The sequence below is a fragment of the Bombina bombina genome, chromosome 1, assembly GCF_027579735.1.
Source record: "Bombina bombina isolate aBomBom1 chromosome 1, aBomBom1.pri, whole genome shotgun sequence".
Lineage (NCBI taxonomy): Eukaryota > Metazoa > Chordata > Amphibia > Anura > Bombinatoridae > Bombina > Bombina bombina.
In genome coordinates, this window is record NC_069499.1 from 1,348,313,800 (window position 1) to 1,348,331,374 (window position 17,575).

Below are 17,575 nucleotides of genomic sequence, written 5' to 3' on the forward strand. Positions count from 1 at the left end.
GCACCGATTGAAGAACAGTTCAAACCGTTGGCTCACAAAAAAATATTACTTTTGAAGCGGGCGGCCTGACCGCTGTGTATTTGAATTTCAGCGCTACATTAAAAAGTAAAATATAGCTCATCTTCATTACACGTGATGAATTAAACTCCATCTAAAATATTGCTGACATTCTGGATCTGCCAGTCCACTGGACTACCAAGGATGTGGGGGTAAGATCAGAGATGGCCAGCAATGAGCACCAAAATCCCCCCCCCCATGACATGTGGTGGTAATCCACACTTAAAGTGTGTGTATGACAAACACGTCACACGCACTTAAGAGGTTAAAAAGTATTAACATAAAAATGTACTTGCCTAAACCATACAGATTTTACCAAGCATGTATATCATTCGGAACAAGGAATGAAAACCGTAAATTTATATCTTACCAAATTAAAAAAAAAAAAAAAAAAAAAAAAAAAAAAAAAAAAAAAAAAAGCAGGTAGTTGGAATCCCAAAACACACAAAAAAAACCCACCAACAACAAACAACCTATTTAGATAAAGAAAAAAAATAATTTAAGATTACTTTTATAAGTGAATTAAATTGCTTTCTCACAGAGCATGACTTAGAGGCAGGTCAGACTGAACAATACAGTAAAATACTGAAAAGAATGGTAGTAGAAAAACTTTACATTGCAACACACTTTACTTATCCTTGGTCAGCAAAAATGTCTGTAGTACACAGATTGAAAATCTTTTGCAAATCAAGGAAATTAAATAGAAAACGGCTCCATATTTCTGATTTCCGAATTTATGTCCCTTTCAGTTTCTGAATGTTTCGATCTAAATGACAGATTAAATTACATTAAAAACTGGATGCAATGTATTTCATTATGTAAAAGATCAAATTACACAAAACACAGAATAGCTTACAGTCTTCCCTGTCAGCATGATCGTATTTTCAAGGATACAAGACATGAGTCCAAGGTAAAAAGACTAGTCAATAGTAGGAAAACCTTAGCACAAATATGTCCAGAACAGTTCCAATTTTTAAAAGATGGATAAAACATGTCTAGGTATAGCTTCAATAGTAAAGAAAATCTATAGTTGTATAATGAACTGGTATTTCTCATTCGTCCCCATCAAACTTTCTTTTCTTATAGTTTTGCACCAGGTTGGAGGCTGTAATCTGTGCAGCTTTTCCCCTTTCCCAACTCTGGAAGGCATTAAGTCCTTTCTGGCCAGCTTGAAACAAACTACGTTCCAGCTCATCCAAACGTGCCACCAGGCCAGAAGTGTCCTCATTGTAAGCATTCTGAGAGGAGTCCATAATGCGACGAAAACGACCAACAAATGTCTAAAGAAGAGAGGAATGTGTAAATGACAAGGAAGCAATTAGGCTGCAATAAACATTTGCTTTTTTTTTTGTTACTATTAGCATACATATATAAAAAGGAAAGAAAACATTAAAATACAGTTGGATACACATTTTTAAAAGGGCATGAAATCTATAAAATCAGTGCAACATTAAAGGGACCCTAAACACCTTCTGTTTCTATGTAATTAGCATTTATTTTTACCTTTTTTTTTTTAGATTTTAATGTTATTTGTTTTATTATGTTTTTATCTAAGCTCTGCCGAAATCTTTTTAATTGTCAATGTTAGCCCTAAACCACCGCCTACTGAATGCGGTGGTAACCGTCATGTTGTAACGCATGTTGCATCCGATATCATATTGACTCGCTGTGCGCTCCCTTATTCACTACAGCGCATGCTAAGCAAAGTCTTTGCCGCATCTATGACCTTCATAGATTTAGTGGATTCAATTGCAGCAGTTTTCAGTTTTACTGAATGACAGCTGTGTGAGAGGACCTGCTTGTCAGTGATTGTTAGCCAGGGTTTTGTGTTTTTTTATTCAAGTTTTTTTTAGTTTTTAAAAAGCAAATCTTTTTATTATAGGTGTTCCATTTTTTTTTTTTTTACTTTCTGACCGCTCTGTGCAGACATGGGTGAAAGTGATGTTGACGAAACCGGAAGTCTGCTTATTGCTGTGAGCGTGCACGCATATAGACATCGCGCTCACAGCATAACTAAAAAACTACTGCTGCTATAAAGTTTGCAGCTATTATGTTTATTGCTAAAGCATATCTTTTGAACCGGCCTCAGCTATTGTTTGCTATATAGCTAATACCCTTGTAAGCTAAACATTCATTATCAATTATAAAAAAAATACATTTACTCTAGAATGTAAAAATCATCCTTGTGGTGCAAGGGAAAGAGGGATGGGTTGGGATCCCCCAACACACTGTTACAGCTCAGCGAGGTGACTGCTATCTCAAATATATTCTGTTATCTTCAACACTAAGCTGTGTCACCCTTCTACCCCTCTCCTTTCTCTCCAAGCTCCTGGAGTTCAGCTCAAGCCATACATTTTTTTTCTTTACTATGCCTTTCACAATTTGTTTAGATAGGACCCTTTGAAAATCTTATCCTTAGTTTTTGATTTGCGGCTTTGACCAGCAGCTCACGCTCTGTTCTCCTCATGTGACAGCATCAGTGGTTTATCCATGGTGTGCACAGAACAGAACACTATGGCCGACTTCTGCCTACTCCTAAAACAAGACAAAGCATTCCCTACAGTATCTTTTATGATCTTCCGAGTGCCTGCTAATTAGACAAACCACTGATGCTGTCACATGAGGAGCACAGAGAGCGTAAGCTGCTGGTCAAAGCCGCAAATCAAAAACTAAGGATAAGATTTTCAAAGGGTCCGATCTAAACAAACTCTAAAAGGCATAGGAAAGAAAAAAAAATGTATGGCTTGAGCTGGACTCCGGGAGCTTGGAGAGAAAGGAGAAGGGTAGATGGGTGACACAGCTTAGTGTTGAAGATAACAGAATATATTTATGAGACAGCAGTCGCTGAGCTGTAACTGTGTTGTTGGGGGGATCCCTACCCATCCCTCTTTCTCTTGCACCACAAGGATGATTTTTACATTCTAGAGTAAATATTATATTTTTTTTTATAATTGATAATGAATGTTTAGCTTACAAGGGTATTAGCTATATAGCAAACAATAGCTGAGGCCGGTTCAAAAGATATGCTTTAGCAATAAAGATAATAGCTGCAAACTTTATAGCAGCAGTAGTTTAGTTATGCTGTGAGCGCGATGTCTATATGCGTGCACGCTCACAGCCATAAGCAGACTTCCGGTTTTGTCAACATCACTTTCACCCATGTCTGCACAGAGCGGTCAGAAAGTCAAGTAAATGTGTAAAAAAGAAAACAGAATTTATGCTTACCTGATAAATTACTTTCTCTTACAGGTGTATTCAGTCCACGGCTTCATCCTTACTTGTGGGATATTCTCAATCCCTACAGGAAGTGGCAAAGAGAGCACACAGCAAAGCTGTCCATATAGCTCCCCTCAGGCTCCGCCCCCCCAGTCATTCGACCGACTGTTAGGAGAAAAAGGAGAACCATAGGGTGCAGTGGTGAATGTAGTTATTGTAAATTAAATTTAAACCTGACTTAAATATCAGGGCGGGCCGTGGACTGAATACACCTGTAAAAGAAAGTAATTTATCAGGTAAGCATAAATTCCGTTTTCTCTTACTTGGTGTATTCAGTCCACGGCTTCATCCTTACTTGTGGGATACCAATACCAAAGCAATAGGACACGGATGAAGGGAGGGAACAAGTCCGGTAACCTAAACGGAAGGCACCACTGCTTGCAAAACCTTTCTCCCAAAAATAGCCTCCGAAGAAGCAAAAGTATCGAATTTGTAAAATTTGGCAAATGTATGCAGTGAAGACCAAGTCGCTGCATTACAAATCTGTTCAACAGAAGCCTCATTCTTGAAAGCCCATGTGGAAGTCACAGCTCTGGTGGAATGAGCTGTAATTCGTTCAGGAGGCTGCTTACCAGCAGTCTCATAAGCCAATCGGATGATGCTTTTCAGCCAGAATGAAAGAGAGGTAGCAGTCGCTTTCTGACCTCTCCTCTTACCAGAATAGACAGCAAACAAGGATGATGTTTGTCTGAAATCTTTTGTTGCTTTTAAATAGAACTTTAAAGCACAAACCACATCAAGATTGTGCAACAGTCGTTTTGTCTTAGAAACTGGATTAGGGCACAGAGAAGGAACAATGATTTCCTGGTTAATATTCTTATTAGAAACCACCTTCGGAAGAAAACCAGGTTTAGTACGCAAAACAACCTTATCTGCATGGAACACCAGATAGGGTGAATCACACTGTAAAGCAGATAATTCTGAAACTCTTCAAGCAGAAGAGATACCTACTAAAAACAAAACTTTCCAAGATAATAACTTGATATCTATGGAATGCAAAGGTTCAAACGGAACCCCTTGAAGAACTGAAAGAACTAAATTTAGACTCCAAGGAGGAGCCACAGGTCTGTAGACAGGCTTGATTCTAACTAAGGCCTGTGCAAACGCCTGAATGTCTGGTACAGCTGCCAGACGCTTGTGTAACAGGATAGAGCAGATATCTGTCCCTTTAAGGAACTAGCTGACAGACCTTTCTCCAAACCTTCTTGGAGAAAAGACAATATCCTTGGAATCCTAACTTTACTCCACGAGTAATCCTTGGATTCACACCAACAAAGATATTTCCGCCATATCTTATGGTAAATTTTCCTGGTGACAGGCTTTCTGGCCTGTATCAGAGTATCTATAACTGATTCAGAGAAACCCCGCTTAGCTAGGATTAAGCGTTCAATCTCCAAGCAGTCAGTTGCAGAGAAACTAGATTTGGATGCTTGAAAGGACATTGGATTAGAAGATCCTGCCTTGATGGCAGTTTCCATGGTGGGACCGATGACATGTCCACTAGGTCTGCATACCAGGCGCTATCAGAATTACCGAAGCCTTCTCCTGTTTGATTCTGGCTATTAGCCGAGGGAGAAGAGGAAATGGTGGAAAGACATAAGCTAGACTGAATGACCAAGGCGCTATTAATGCATCTATCAATGCCGCTTTGGGATCCCTGGATCTGGATTCGTAAAGGGGAAGCTTGGTGTTCTGACGGGACGCCATCAGATCCAACTCTGGAATGCCCCAAAGCTGGGTCAGCTGAGCAAAAACCTCCGGGTGGAGTTCCCACTCGCCCGGATGGAAAGTCTGACGACTTAGAAAATCCGCCTCCCAGTTGTCTACCCCTGGGATGTGAATTGCAGATAGATGGCAGGAGTGATCCTCCGCCCATTTGATAATCTTGGATACTTCCTTCATTGCTAGGGAACTCTTTGTTCCCCCCTGATGATTGATGTACGCTACAGTCGTGATGTTGTCCGACTGAAATCTGATGAATTTGGCCTCTGCTAGTTGAGGCCACGCCTGGAGCGAGTTGAAAATCGCTCTCAGCTCCAAAATGTTTATCGGGAGAAGAGATTCTTCCCGAGACCATAGTCCCTGAGCCTTCAGGGAGTTCCAGACCGCACACCAGCCTACCAGACTGGCATCGGTCGTGACAATGATCCACTCCGGTCTGCGGAAACTCATTCCCTGAGACAGGTGATCTTGAGACAACCACCAGAGAAGAGAGTCTCTGGTTTTTAGGTCCATTTGAATTCGAGGAGATAAATCTGCGTAATCTCCATTCCACTGTTTGAGCATGCACAGTTGCAGTGGTCTGAGATGGATTCGGGCGAAAGGGACTACGTCCATCGCCGCAACCATTAAACCAATTACTTCCATGCACTGAGCCACGGAAGGCCGAGGAATGGAATGAAGAACTCGGCAAGAATTCAACAGTTTTAACTTTCTGACCTCTGTCAGAAAGATTTTAATTTCTACCGAGTCTATTAATGTTCCCAGAAAGGGAACCCTTGTGAGCGGGGACAGAACTCTTTTCTACGCTCACCTTCCACCCGTGAGACCTTAGAAAGGCCAGAACGATCTCCGTATGAGCTTTGGCTCTGTGAAAAGACGACGCCTGTATTAATATGTCGTCTAGGTAAGGTGCTACTGCAATGCCCCGTGGTCTTAGTACCGCCAGAAGGGACCCTAGCACTTGTGAAAATTCTGGGAGCGGTGGCCAACCCGAAAGGAAGGGCCATGAACTGGTAATGTTTGTCCAGAAAGGCGAACCTTAGAAACTGATGGTGATCTTTGTGGATAGGAATATGTAGGTACGCATCCTTTAGATCCACGGTAGTCATATATTGACCTTCCTGGATCATTGGCAAGATTGTCCGAATGGTTTCCATCTTGAAAGACGGAACTCTGAGGAATTTGTTTAGAATTTTTAGATCCAGGATTGGCCTGAAAGTTCCTTCCTTCTTGGGAACTACGAACAGGTTTGAGTAAAAGCCCAGTCCTTGTTCTGCAAATGGAACTGGGTGTATCACTCCCATTTTTAGTAGATCTTCTACACAGCGTAAGAACGCCTGTTTCTTTGTTTGGTCTGAAGACAAACAAGAAATGTGGAACCTTCCCCTTGGGGGAGAGTCCTTGAATTCTAGAAGATACCCCTGAGCAACTATTTCTAATGCCCAGGGATCCGGAACATCTCTTGCCCAAGCCTGAGCAAAGAGAGAAAGTCTGCCCCCTACCAGATCCGATCCCGGATCGGGGGCTACCTCTTCATGCTGTCTTGGTAGCAGGAGCAGGCTTCTTGGCCTGTTTACCCTTATTCCAGCCCTGCAAGGGACTCCAAGTTGCCTTGGGCTGGGAAGAGTTATCTTGCTTTGCGGCAGCAGAGGTTGCAGCAGGTCCGCTCCTGAAGTTGCGAAAGGAGCGAAAATTAGCCTTGTTTTTGGCCTTAAACGGCCTATCTTGTGGAAGGGCATGGCCCTTGCCTCCAGTGATATCTGAAATTATTTCTTTCAGCTCTGGGCCGAAAAGGGTTTTCACCTTGAAGGGAATATTTAACAGTTTTGTTTTGGACGACACATCCGCCAACCACGATTTGAGCCAAAGCGCTCGTCGCGCCACAATGGCAAAAACATAATTTATGCTTACCTGATAAATTTATTTCTCTTGTAGTGTATCCAGTCCACGGATCATCCATTACTTGTGGGATAGCAATACCAAAGCTAAAGTACACGGATGATGGGAGGGACAAGGCAGGAACTTAAACGGAAGGAACCACTGCCTGTAGAACCTCTCCCAAAAACAGCCTCCGAAGAAGCAAAAGTGTCAAATTTGTAAAATTTTGAAAAGGTGTGAAGCGAAGACCAAGTCGCAGCCTTGCAAATCTGTTCAACAGAGGCCTCATTTTTAAAAGCCCAGGTGGAAGTCACAGCTCTAGTAGAATGAGCTGTAATCCTTTCAGGGGGCTGCTGTCCAGCAGTCTCATAGGCTAAGCGTATTATGCTCCGAAGCCAAAAGGAGAGAGAGGTTGCCGAAGCTTTTTGACCTCTCCTCTGTCCAGAGTAAACGACAAACAGGGCAGATGTTTGACGAAAATCTTTAGTAGCCTGTAAGTAAAACTTCAAGGCACGGACTACGTCCAGATTATGCAAAAGACGTTCCTTCTTTGAAGAAGGATTAGGACACAATGATGGAACAACAATCTCTTGATTGATATTCTTGTTAGAAACCACCTTAGGTAAAAACCCAGGTTTGGTACGCAGAACTACCTTGTCTGAATGAAAAATCAGATAAGGAGAATCACAATGTAAGGCAGATAACTCAGACTCTTCGAGCCAAGGAAATAGCCATCAAAAACAGAACTTTCCAAGATAAAAGTTTAATATCAATGGAATGAAGGGGTTCAAACGAAACTCCCTGAAGAACTTTAAGAACCAAGTTTAAGCTCCACGGGGGAGCAACAGTTTTAAACACAGGCTTAATCCTAACCAAAGCCTGACAAAATGCCTGGACGTCTGGAACTTCTGCCAGACGCTTGTGCAAAAGGACAGAGCAGAGATCTGTCCTTTTAAAGAACTAGCTGATAAGCCTTTGTCCAAACCCTCTTGGAGAAAGGACAATATCCCAGGAATCCTAACCTTACTCCATGAGTAACTCTTGGATTCACACCAATAAAAGATATTTACGCCATATCTTATGGTAGATTTTCCTAGCGACAGGCTTCCGAGCCTGTATTAAGGTATCAATTACTGACTCGGAGAAGCCACGCCTTGATAGAATCAAGCGTTCAATCTCCATGCAGTCAGTCTCAGAGAAATTAGATTTGGATGATTGAAAGGACCTTGTATTAGAAGGTCCTGTCTCAGAGGCAGAGTCCATGGTGGAAGAGATGACATGTCCACTAGGTCTGCATACCAGGATCACTGATGCTCTCTCCTGTTTGATTTTGGCAATCAGTCGAGGGAGCAGAGGAAACGGTGGAAACACATAGGCCAGGTTGAAGAACCAAGGAGCTGCTAGAGCATCTATCAGCGTTGCTCCCGGGTCCCTGGACCTGGATCCGTAACAAGGAAGCTTGGCGTTCTGGCGAGACGCCATGAGATCCAGTTCTGGTTGAGCAAACACCTCCGGATGGAGTTCCCACTCCCCCGGATGAAAAGTCTGACGTCTTAGAAAATCCGCCTCCCAGTTCTCTACGCCTGGGATGTGGATCGCTGACAGGTGGCAAGAGTGAGACTCTGCCCAGCGAATTATCTTTGAGACTTCTAACATCGCTAGGGAACTCCTGGTTCCCCCTTGATGGTTGATGTAAGCCACAGTCGTGATGTTGTCCGACTGAAATCTGATGAACCTCAGTGTTGCTAACTGAGACCAAGCTAGAAGAGCCTTGAATATTGCTCTTAACTCCAGAATATTTATTGGGAGGAGTTTCTCCTCCTGAGTCCACGATCCCTGCTGAGCCTTCAGGGAGTTCCAGACTGCGCCCCAACCTAGAAGGCTGGCATCTGTTGTTACAATCGTCCAATCTGGCCTGCGAAAGGTCATACCCTTGGACAGATGGACCCAAGAAAGCCACCAGAGAAGAGAATCTCTGGTCTCTTGATCCAGATTTAGTAGAGGGGACAAATCTGAGTAATCCCCATTCCACTGACTTAACATGCATAATTGCAGCGGTCTGAGATGCAGGCGTGCAAATGGCACTATGTCCATTGCCGCTACCATTAAGCCGATTACTTCCATGCACTGAGCCACTGACGGGAGTGGAATGGAATGAAGGACACGGCAAGCATTTAGAAGTTTTGATAACCTGGACTCAGTCAGGTAAATTTTCATCTCTACAGAATCTATAAGAGTCCCTAGGAAAGAGACTCTTGTGAGTGGTGATAGAGAACTCTTTTCCACGTTCACTTTCCACTCATGCGACCTCAGAAATGCCAGAACTATCTCTGTATGAGACTTGGCAATTTGAAAGCTTGACGCCTGTATCAGGATGTTTGTCTAGATACGGAGCCACCGCTATGCCTCGCGGTCTTAGAACCGCCAGAAGTGAGCCCAGAACCTTTGTAAAAATTCTCGGGGCAGTGGCCAACCCGAAGGGAAGAGCTATAAATTGGTAATGCCTGTCTAGAAAGGCAAACCTTAGGAACCGATGATGATCTTTGTGAATCGGTATGTGAAGGTAGGCATCCTTTAGGTCCAACTGTGGTCATGTACTGACCCTCTTGGATCATGGGTAGGATGGTCCAAATAGTTTCCATTTTGAATGATGGAACTCTGAGGAATTTGTTTAAGATCTTTAGATCCAAGATTGGTCTGAAGGTACCCTCTTTCTTGGGAACCACAAACAGATTTGAATAAAATCCCTGTCCTTGTTCCGTCCGCGGAACTGGATGGATCACTCCCATTACTAGGAGGTCTTGCACACAGCTTAGGAATGCCTCTTTCTTTATCCGGTTTGCTGATAACCTTGAAAGATGAAATCTCCCTTGTGGAGGAGAAGCTTTGAAGTCCAGAAGATATCCCTGAGATATGATCTCCAACGCCCAGGGATCCTGAACATCTCTTGCCCACGCCTGGGCGAAGAGAGAAAGTCTGTCCCCCACTAGATCCGTTTCCGGATAGGGGGCCGTTCCTTCATGCTGTCTTGGGGGCAGCAGCAGGCTTTCTGGCCTGATTGCCCTTGTTCCAGGACTGGTTAGGTTTCCAGGCCTGTCTGGAATGAGCAACAGTTCCCTCTTGTTTTGAAGAGGAGGAAGTTGATGCTGCTCCTGCCTTGAAAATTAGACTGTTTGGCCTTTGATTTGGCCCTGTCCTGAGGAAGGGTATGACCCTTGCCTCCAGTAATGTCAGCAATAATTTCCTTCAAGCCAGGCCCGAATAAGGTCTGCCCCTTGAAAGGAATGTTGAGTAATTTAGACTTTGAAGTCACGTCAGCTGACCAGGATTTAAGCCATAGCGTCCTACGCGCCTGGATGGCGAATCCGGAATTCTTAGCCGTTGGTTTAGTCAAATGAACAATGGCACCAGAAACAAATGAGTTAGCTAGCTGAAACGTTCTAAGCTTGTCAATAATTTCATTCAATGGAGCTGTCTGGATGGCCTCTTCCAGGGCCTCAAACCAGAATGCCGCCGCAGCAGTGACAGGCGCAATGCATGCAAGGGGCTGTAAAATAAAACCTTGTTGAATAAACATTTTCTTAAGGTAACCCTCCAATTTTTTATCCATTGGATCTGAAAAAGCACAACTGTCTTCAACCGGGATAGTGGTACGCTTTGCTAAAGTAGAAACTGCTCCCTCCACCTTAGGGACCGTCTGCCATAAGTCCCGTGTAGTGGCGTCTATTGGAAACATTTTTCTAAATATAGGAGGTGGGGAAAAGGGCACATCGGGTCTATCCCACTCCTTGCTAATAATTTCTGTAAGCCTTTAAGGTATAGGAAAAACGTCAGTACACACCGGCACCGCATAGTATCTATCCAGCCTACACAATTTCTCTGGAATTGCAACTGTGTTACAGTCATTCAGAGCAGCTAATACCTCCCCAAGCAATACACGGAGGTTCTCAAGCTTAAATTTAAAATTAGAAATCTCTGAATCAGGTTTCCCCGAGTCAGATGTCACCTACAGACTTAAGCTCTCCGTCCTCATGTTCTGCATACTGTGACGCAGTATCAGACATGGCTCTAACAGCATTTGCGCGCTCTGTAGCTCTCCTAACCCCAGAGCTATCGCGCTTGCCTCTTAATTCAGGCAACCTAGATAATACCTCTGACAGGGTATTATTCATGATTGCAGCCATGTCCTGCAAGGTAATCGCTATGGGCGTCCCTGATGCAATTGGCGCCATATTAGCGTGCGTCCCCTGAGCGGGAGGCGAAGGGTCTGACACGTGGGGAGAGTTAGTCGGCATAACTTCCCCCTCGACAGAACCCTCTGGTGATAATTCTTTTATAGATAAAGACTGATCTTTACTGTTTAAGGTGAAATCAATACATTTAGTACACATTCTCCTATGGGGCTCCACCATGGCTTTCAAACATAATGAACAAGTAGGTTCCTCTGTGTTTAAACATGTTTAAACAGACTAGCAATGAGACTAGCAAGCTTGGAAAACACTTAAAACAAGTTTACAAGCAATATAAAAAAACGTTACTGCGCCTTTAAGAAACACAAATGTTCCCAAATTTTGAAATAACAGTGAAAAAATGCAGTTACACTAACGAAATTTTTACAGTGTATGTAATAAGTTAGCAGAGCATTGCACCCACTTGCAAATGGATGATTAACCCCTTAATACCAAAAACGGAATAACAAATGACAAAAACGTTTTTTAAACAGTCACAACTGCCACAGCTCTACTGTGGCTTTTTACCTCCCTCAATACGAGTTTTGAAGCCTTTTGAGCCCTTCAGAGAAGTCCTGGATCATGCAGGAAGAAGCTGGATGTCTGTGTCTAATTTTTGCTGTGCAAAAAAAATGCTAAAATAGGCCCCTCCCACTCATAATACAACAGTGGGAAGCCTCAGGGAACTGTTACTAGGCAAAATTCAAGCCAGCCATGTGGAAAAAACTAGGCCCCAATAAGTTTTATCACCAAACATATGTAAAAAACGATTAAACATGCCAGCAAACGTTTTAAAATACACTTTTATAAATGAGTATGTATCTCTATTAATAAGCCTGATACCAGTCGCTATCACTGCATTTAAGGCTTTACTTACATTACTTCGGTATCAGCAGCATTTTCTAGCAAATTCCATCCCTAGAAAAATATTTTAACTGCACATACCTTATTACAGGAAAACCTGCACGCTATTCCCCCTCTGAAGTTACCTCAATCCTCAGAATGTGTGAGAACAGCAAAGGATCTTAGTTACTTCTGCTAGGATCATAGAAAACGCAGGCAGATTCTTCTTCTAAATACTGCCTTAGAAACAGTACACTCCGGTACCATTTAAAAATAACAAACTTTTGATTGAAGAAATAAACCAAGTATAAAACACCACAGTCCTCTTACGACCTCCATCTTAGTTGAGAGTTGCAAGAGAATGACTGGATATGGCAGTGAGGGGAGGAGCTATATAGCAGCTCTGCTGTGGGTGATCCTCTTGCAACTTCCTGTTAGGAAGGAGAATATCCCACAAGTAATGGATGATCCGTGGACTGGATACACTTAAGAGAAACCTGAGTTTTTCGCCGCTAGTTTAGCCAATTGGAAAGCGGCATCGGTGATAAAGGAATTAGCCAGCTTTAAAGCGTGAATTCTATCCATGACCTCATCGTATGAAGTCTCCCTCTGGAGCGACTCCTCCAGGGCCTCGAACCAAAAAGCCGCTGCAGTAGTTACTGGGATAATGCAGGCAATTGGTTGAAGCAGAAAACCTTGCTGAACAAAAATTTTCTTCAGCAATCCTTCCAATTTTTTATCCATAGGATCTTTGAAAGCACAACTGTCCTCTATTGGTATAGTTGTACGCTTAGCCAATGTTGAAACAGCCCCCTCTACCTTAGGGACCGTCTGCCACGCATCCCGCCTAGGGTCGTTTATGGGGAACATTTTCTTAAAGATAGGTGGGGGAGCAAAGGGTACACCTGGTCTCTCCCACTTCCTAGTCACAATATCCGCCACCCTCTTTGGGATCGGAAATGCCTCAGTGTATACAGGGACCTCTAAATATCTGTCCATTTTACACAATTTTTCAGGGACCACCATGGGGTCACAATGATCCAGCGTAGCTAAAACCTCCTTAAGCAGGACGCGGAGGTGTTCCAGCTTAAATTTAAACTCTAAGGAATCTGAAACTGCCTGCTGAGAAACTTTTGCTGTGTCAGAAATTTCTCACTCAGACAGCCCTTCCCTCACTGCTACCTCTGAGTTTTGTGAGGGTACTACAGATAAATTATCCAAAGCTTCAGATTGCTCATCATCTGTATTTAAAACTGAGCTATCGCGCTTTCTTGGAAAAACAGGCAGTTTGGATAAAAATGCTGCAAGGGAATTATCCATTACTGCTGCTAATTGCTGTAAAGTAATAGGGGCCAATGCGCTAGAGGTACTAGGCATCGCTTGCGCGGGCGTAACTGGTGTAGACACATGGGGGGAGGAAGGAGGACTATCCTCAATACCCTCCGTTAAGGAATCATCTTGAGCAGCATTTTTAATTGTCACTGGTTGATCCTTAAAATGCTTAGATGTTTTTGCACACTTTAAACATAAATGCAATGGGGGTACTGCCATGGCTTTTGAACATAAAGAACAAGGTCTATCTGAAGGCTCAGACATGTTTGACACTCAGACAACACTAGAATATTGAAAAAAATACTTTTTGAAAAAACGTTACTGTCTCTAAATATTAAAAAGGCACACACTTTTTTACCAAATCAAAAAACATCCGATCTTAATGAAATTTTCACCACATGATCCTAATATGCCTTGAAATGATTGCACACAAGTTTTCAAATCATTAAACCCCTTAATGCCCAAACAGGAGCAAAATGAAGTAAATACCCGGTTTAACCCACTACAGTACTATGCCACAGTCTTTGCTGTGGCTTTACCTTCCTTTAGGGTTATTTGCAGGTGTAAATTAAGCCTCCCTGAAGTCCTCCTGTACTCTAAAGGCTCTGCACATGAAGCTGCGTGGAGCTGTGCTGCAAATCAACTGCGCAATTGAGGCGCGAAAATGAGGCCCCCTCCTTCCTTCTCCAGAGTTATGGGGCCTTTCTGAATCAGATTAGCTGTCTTATAATATGCCAGGTGTAAAAAAAAGTCCCCAAAAAGTGTTTTCAACGTTTAAAAACGCTTAAAAAATATAAGATTACCTTAATAAAGTAATCGATTTAGCCCATCACAGTGTCTGCCAGTATTAAAACCCTTAACTGAAGCCATCATTCTATACTGTGTCTCAGAAAATGTCTTACCTTCCCTCATGGGATATCTGTCAGTCTTCTAGCACTACCAGGTCTTGTTAGAAAAATTGACTGAACATACCTTAAGCAGTATAAGTCTGCAAACTGTTCCCCCCAACTGAAGTTCTCCTGTACTCAACAGTCCTGTGTGGGAACAGCCATGGATTTTAGTTACAACATGCTAAAATCTTTTTCCTCTCAGCAGAAATCTTCATCACTTTCTGCCTCAGAGTAAATAGTACAAACCGGCACTATTTTAAAATAACAAACTTTTGATTGAAGAAATAAAAACTACAAATCTAACACCACATACTCTTTACCCTCCCGTGGAGATGCTACATGTTAGAGCGGCAAAGAGAATGACTGGGGGGGCGGAGCCTGAGGGGAGCTATATGGACAGCTTTGCTGTGTGCTCTCTTCCTGTAGGGATTGAGAATATCCCACAAGTAAGGATGAAGTTGTGGACTGAATACACCAAGTAAGAGAAAAAAAAAATGGAACATCTATTTAAAAAAAAAAAATTTGCATTTTAAAAACTGAAAAAAACATGAATAAAAAAAAATAAAAAAACAAAAAACAAAACCCTAGTGTTTTAGCTATACAGTAATACAGACATAACTTCGAGATAGGAAGAAACATTTGTTCTGAAAACTGCTTTTCCTCCTGCCCACTTTACTTGGTTAAATGATAAAACTGAAGCAAAACACAAAGGAAGCAATTAAAGTGTTAGACCAACATTATGCCAGTTCTTAAGTGGCAGCTTGGATAAATGTATCATTACAAGGGGGCATTAAACTGCTGGGTACAACTACAGTAGCAGCGTTTAATACTCCGTTTTCCCTCCTGTACCTGCAGCTCTCTTTAAAGCCGTTCTCTTGTTTTAACTCATTACAGATTCCAGTTGGTAAAGCGCTGCATTTTATACTGTGTGTTGCCATCTTGTGAAAGGAGCAGTGCACTTTCACATATCTGCTTTTTGACAGCTGTAAATTTCATGTCAGTTTAGCTCACATAGAGAGCAGTAGTGTTGCATGTTTGAAGTTTTTTTGCACAGTTTAATTCCTTCCCACCATTAGGACTTTCTTTGCAGTCCTAACTGCGCTGGGCTTTATCTCCATCAGGACGGCATGGAAAGTCCTAACCGATCGGCTGTCCTAAAAACCTTAGCCTCTTCCTATATGTGATCCCAGGGATGGGGCGTGCCTAGCGTCTTAGGCATTCACCCCTGACCCGATCCCATCACGTTCTGATGCAGACAAATGAGTCCCAGCAGGAAAGGGTAAATGTTAAAGGGACACTGTACCCAAATTTTTTCTTTTGTAATACAGAAAGAGCATGCAATTTTAAGCAACTTTCTAATTTACTCCTATTATCAATTTTTCTTCGTTCTCTTGCTATCATTATTTGAAAAAGAAGGCATCTAAGCTTTTTTTTGGTTTCAGTACTCTGGACAGCACTTTTTTTATTGGTGGATGAATTTATACACCAATCAGCAAGGACAGCCCAGATTGTTCACCAAAAATGGGCCGGCATCTAAACTTACATTCTTGCATTTCAAATAAAGATACCAAGAGAATGAAGAAAATTTGATAATAGGAGTAAATTAGAAAGTTGCTTAAAATTTCATGCTCAATCTGAATCACGAAAGAAATTTTTTGAGTACAGTGTCCCTTTAAATATAAGCTCCAAGAAGGTGGGGCCCAGTGAATATGCAGAGCTTCACTAACTGATAGTTGTAAGGGGTTAAAATAAGAGAACGACTGAAGATAGCTGCAGACACAGAAGGAAAAACAATAGCATAGTGAGTAGTGACTATTTTATTTTAGTCGTACTCAGCAGTTTAAAGTCCCTTTAAAGAAGATAAATTCTGCTCACACACATTGCTGACCCACTATTCCTCCAGCTGCCAGGTGACCATCATTTCAATAGCAAACACACTAAGTTTTATTTTTAAGGGACATAAACAGCAATTTAAAATATGCCATAAACCTTGAGAAGTCACATTTTTCCCCCAAAAACGTTTTAACAAAAAATTGCAGACATAACGTTTTATATAAAGTAAATTACTGTAGTAATTCTTAGTTTATAAGAAAATAATTGGAGTGCAAAGTATGACTCAAAAACCACAACATATCAATAGTAATATTGCTATTGCGTATTAAGGACATCACATGTAAAATATATTACCCAAATAATCACAATTTGAAATAAAAACCAAATAAATAGTCAATGAATACATCATTAAAAAGTTACAATATTGCAGTTTGAAACGCAAAGTGGCATTCAAATAATTTATTTTGTTGTAAAAATTCCACTTAGCCACAATGTTCTTACCCTGGATATTACTGCTATAAAAAGCAGTGAAAGTTGCAAACAGTTGCTTTTTTTTAGTCCAAGCTGAAGCGAACCACATAGAGATGCCACTTTATACTGTTTCTGTCACATATACCAGGCTGCCAAGGCTAACCTCCCATATAGTGGATTGTGTCCCAACTAGCTTCCCTTTTATTGTTACCCTGGTTGCACGTTGTCACAGATAGAGCTGATCTCTGCCCGCTTGGCCCCTTCATAACTTGCCGGGCTTATGGAACCACTCGCCGGCTGGGCTTGCTAGAGGTCCCAGCTGAACATTAACCTAGGTCGCTCCAGAGGCCCTTTACCCCAGAGCTCCGCTCTTTTGGGGATGCCTTTGGTGGACAGGGATTAGGGTGAGTGCTGAGGGGGAGCTCACTCGGGAACCAGGGGTTTTGGACACCCCCCCACACCTTAGGCTGTTCCTGAGTACCTTTGCCAGGCTGCCGCTCTAGTCGCCAGTAATGAATCATGTCGTTTTTTTTGGACTGTGGCATCTGGGGACCAGGAGCTCCGACAACCTGGAATGGCCGCCGCTCAACAGGATCACCCTGAAAACGCAACCTAGCTATTGTGGGGTCTCTATGTGACTGACACCTATGGAGATGCCAGCCTGTCTGGAGGGGCGGGAAGCACGGGATCAGATAAGGCTCTTATCAAGATGGGAATGTGTATATAAGCTGTAGGTTTTTCACAATAAAGCCTGATCGTGTTATTAGCGTGGGCTACTTGCTATAATCACGTTGCCGCTCTACAGCTACAGGTTTCAGGTACAGGAAAGACTCGCTTGGCGGAGAAACCCAGTCGGGGTAGCTGGAGTCAGTCACAGTTTCATTGCAACGTACAAGTATGCATTTCTCCAAGTTCAATGCTAATTACCCAGGACAGGGCACTACATCTTTAAATGCATAGGATAGTCAAGAATAAACTTACATGATTCAGATAGAGCATGTCATTTTAAGACACTTAACCCCTTAATGACCACAGCACTTTTCC

At 42.4% G+C, this 17,575-nt stretch overlaps 1 protein-coding gene across 1 annotated transcript in view; it reads right to left on the reverse strand.

Moving 5' to 3' along the window:
- Positions 1 to 552: 552 nt before the first annotated feature.
- The window catches only part of GINS3 (GINS complex subunit 3), a 46,284-nt gene continuing 29,261 nt past the window's right edge, over positions 553 to 17,575 (reverse strand). The window contains exon 3 of the mRNA XM_053695392.1: positions 553 to 1,337. Within this exon, the coding sequence (XP_053551367.1) occupies positions 1,110 to 1,337 (228 nt within the window). The 3' untranslated portion in view covers positions 553 to 1,109. The remainder of the gene's footprint in view (positions 1,338 to 17,575) is intronic.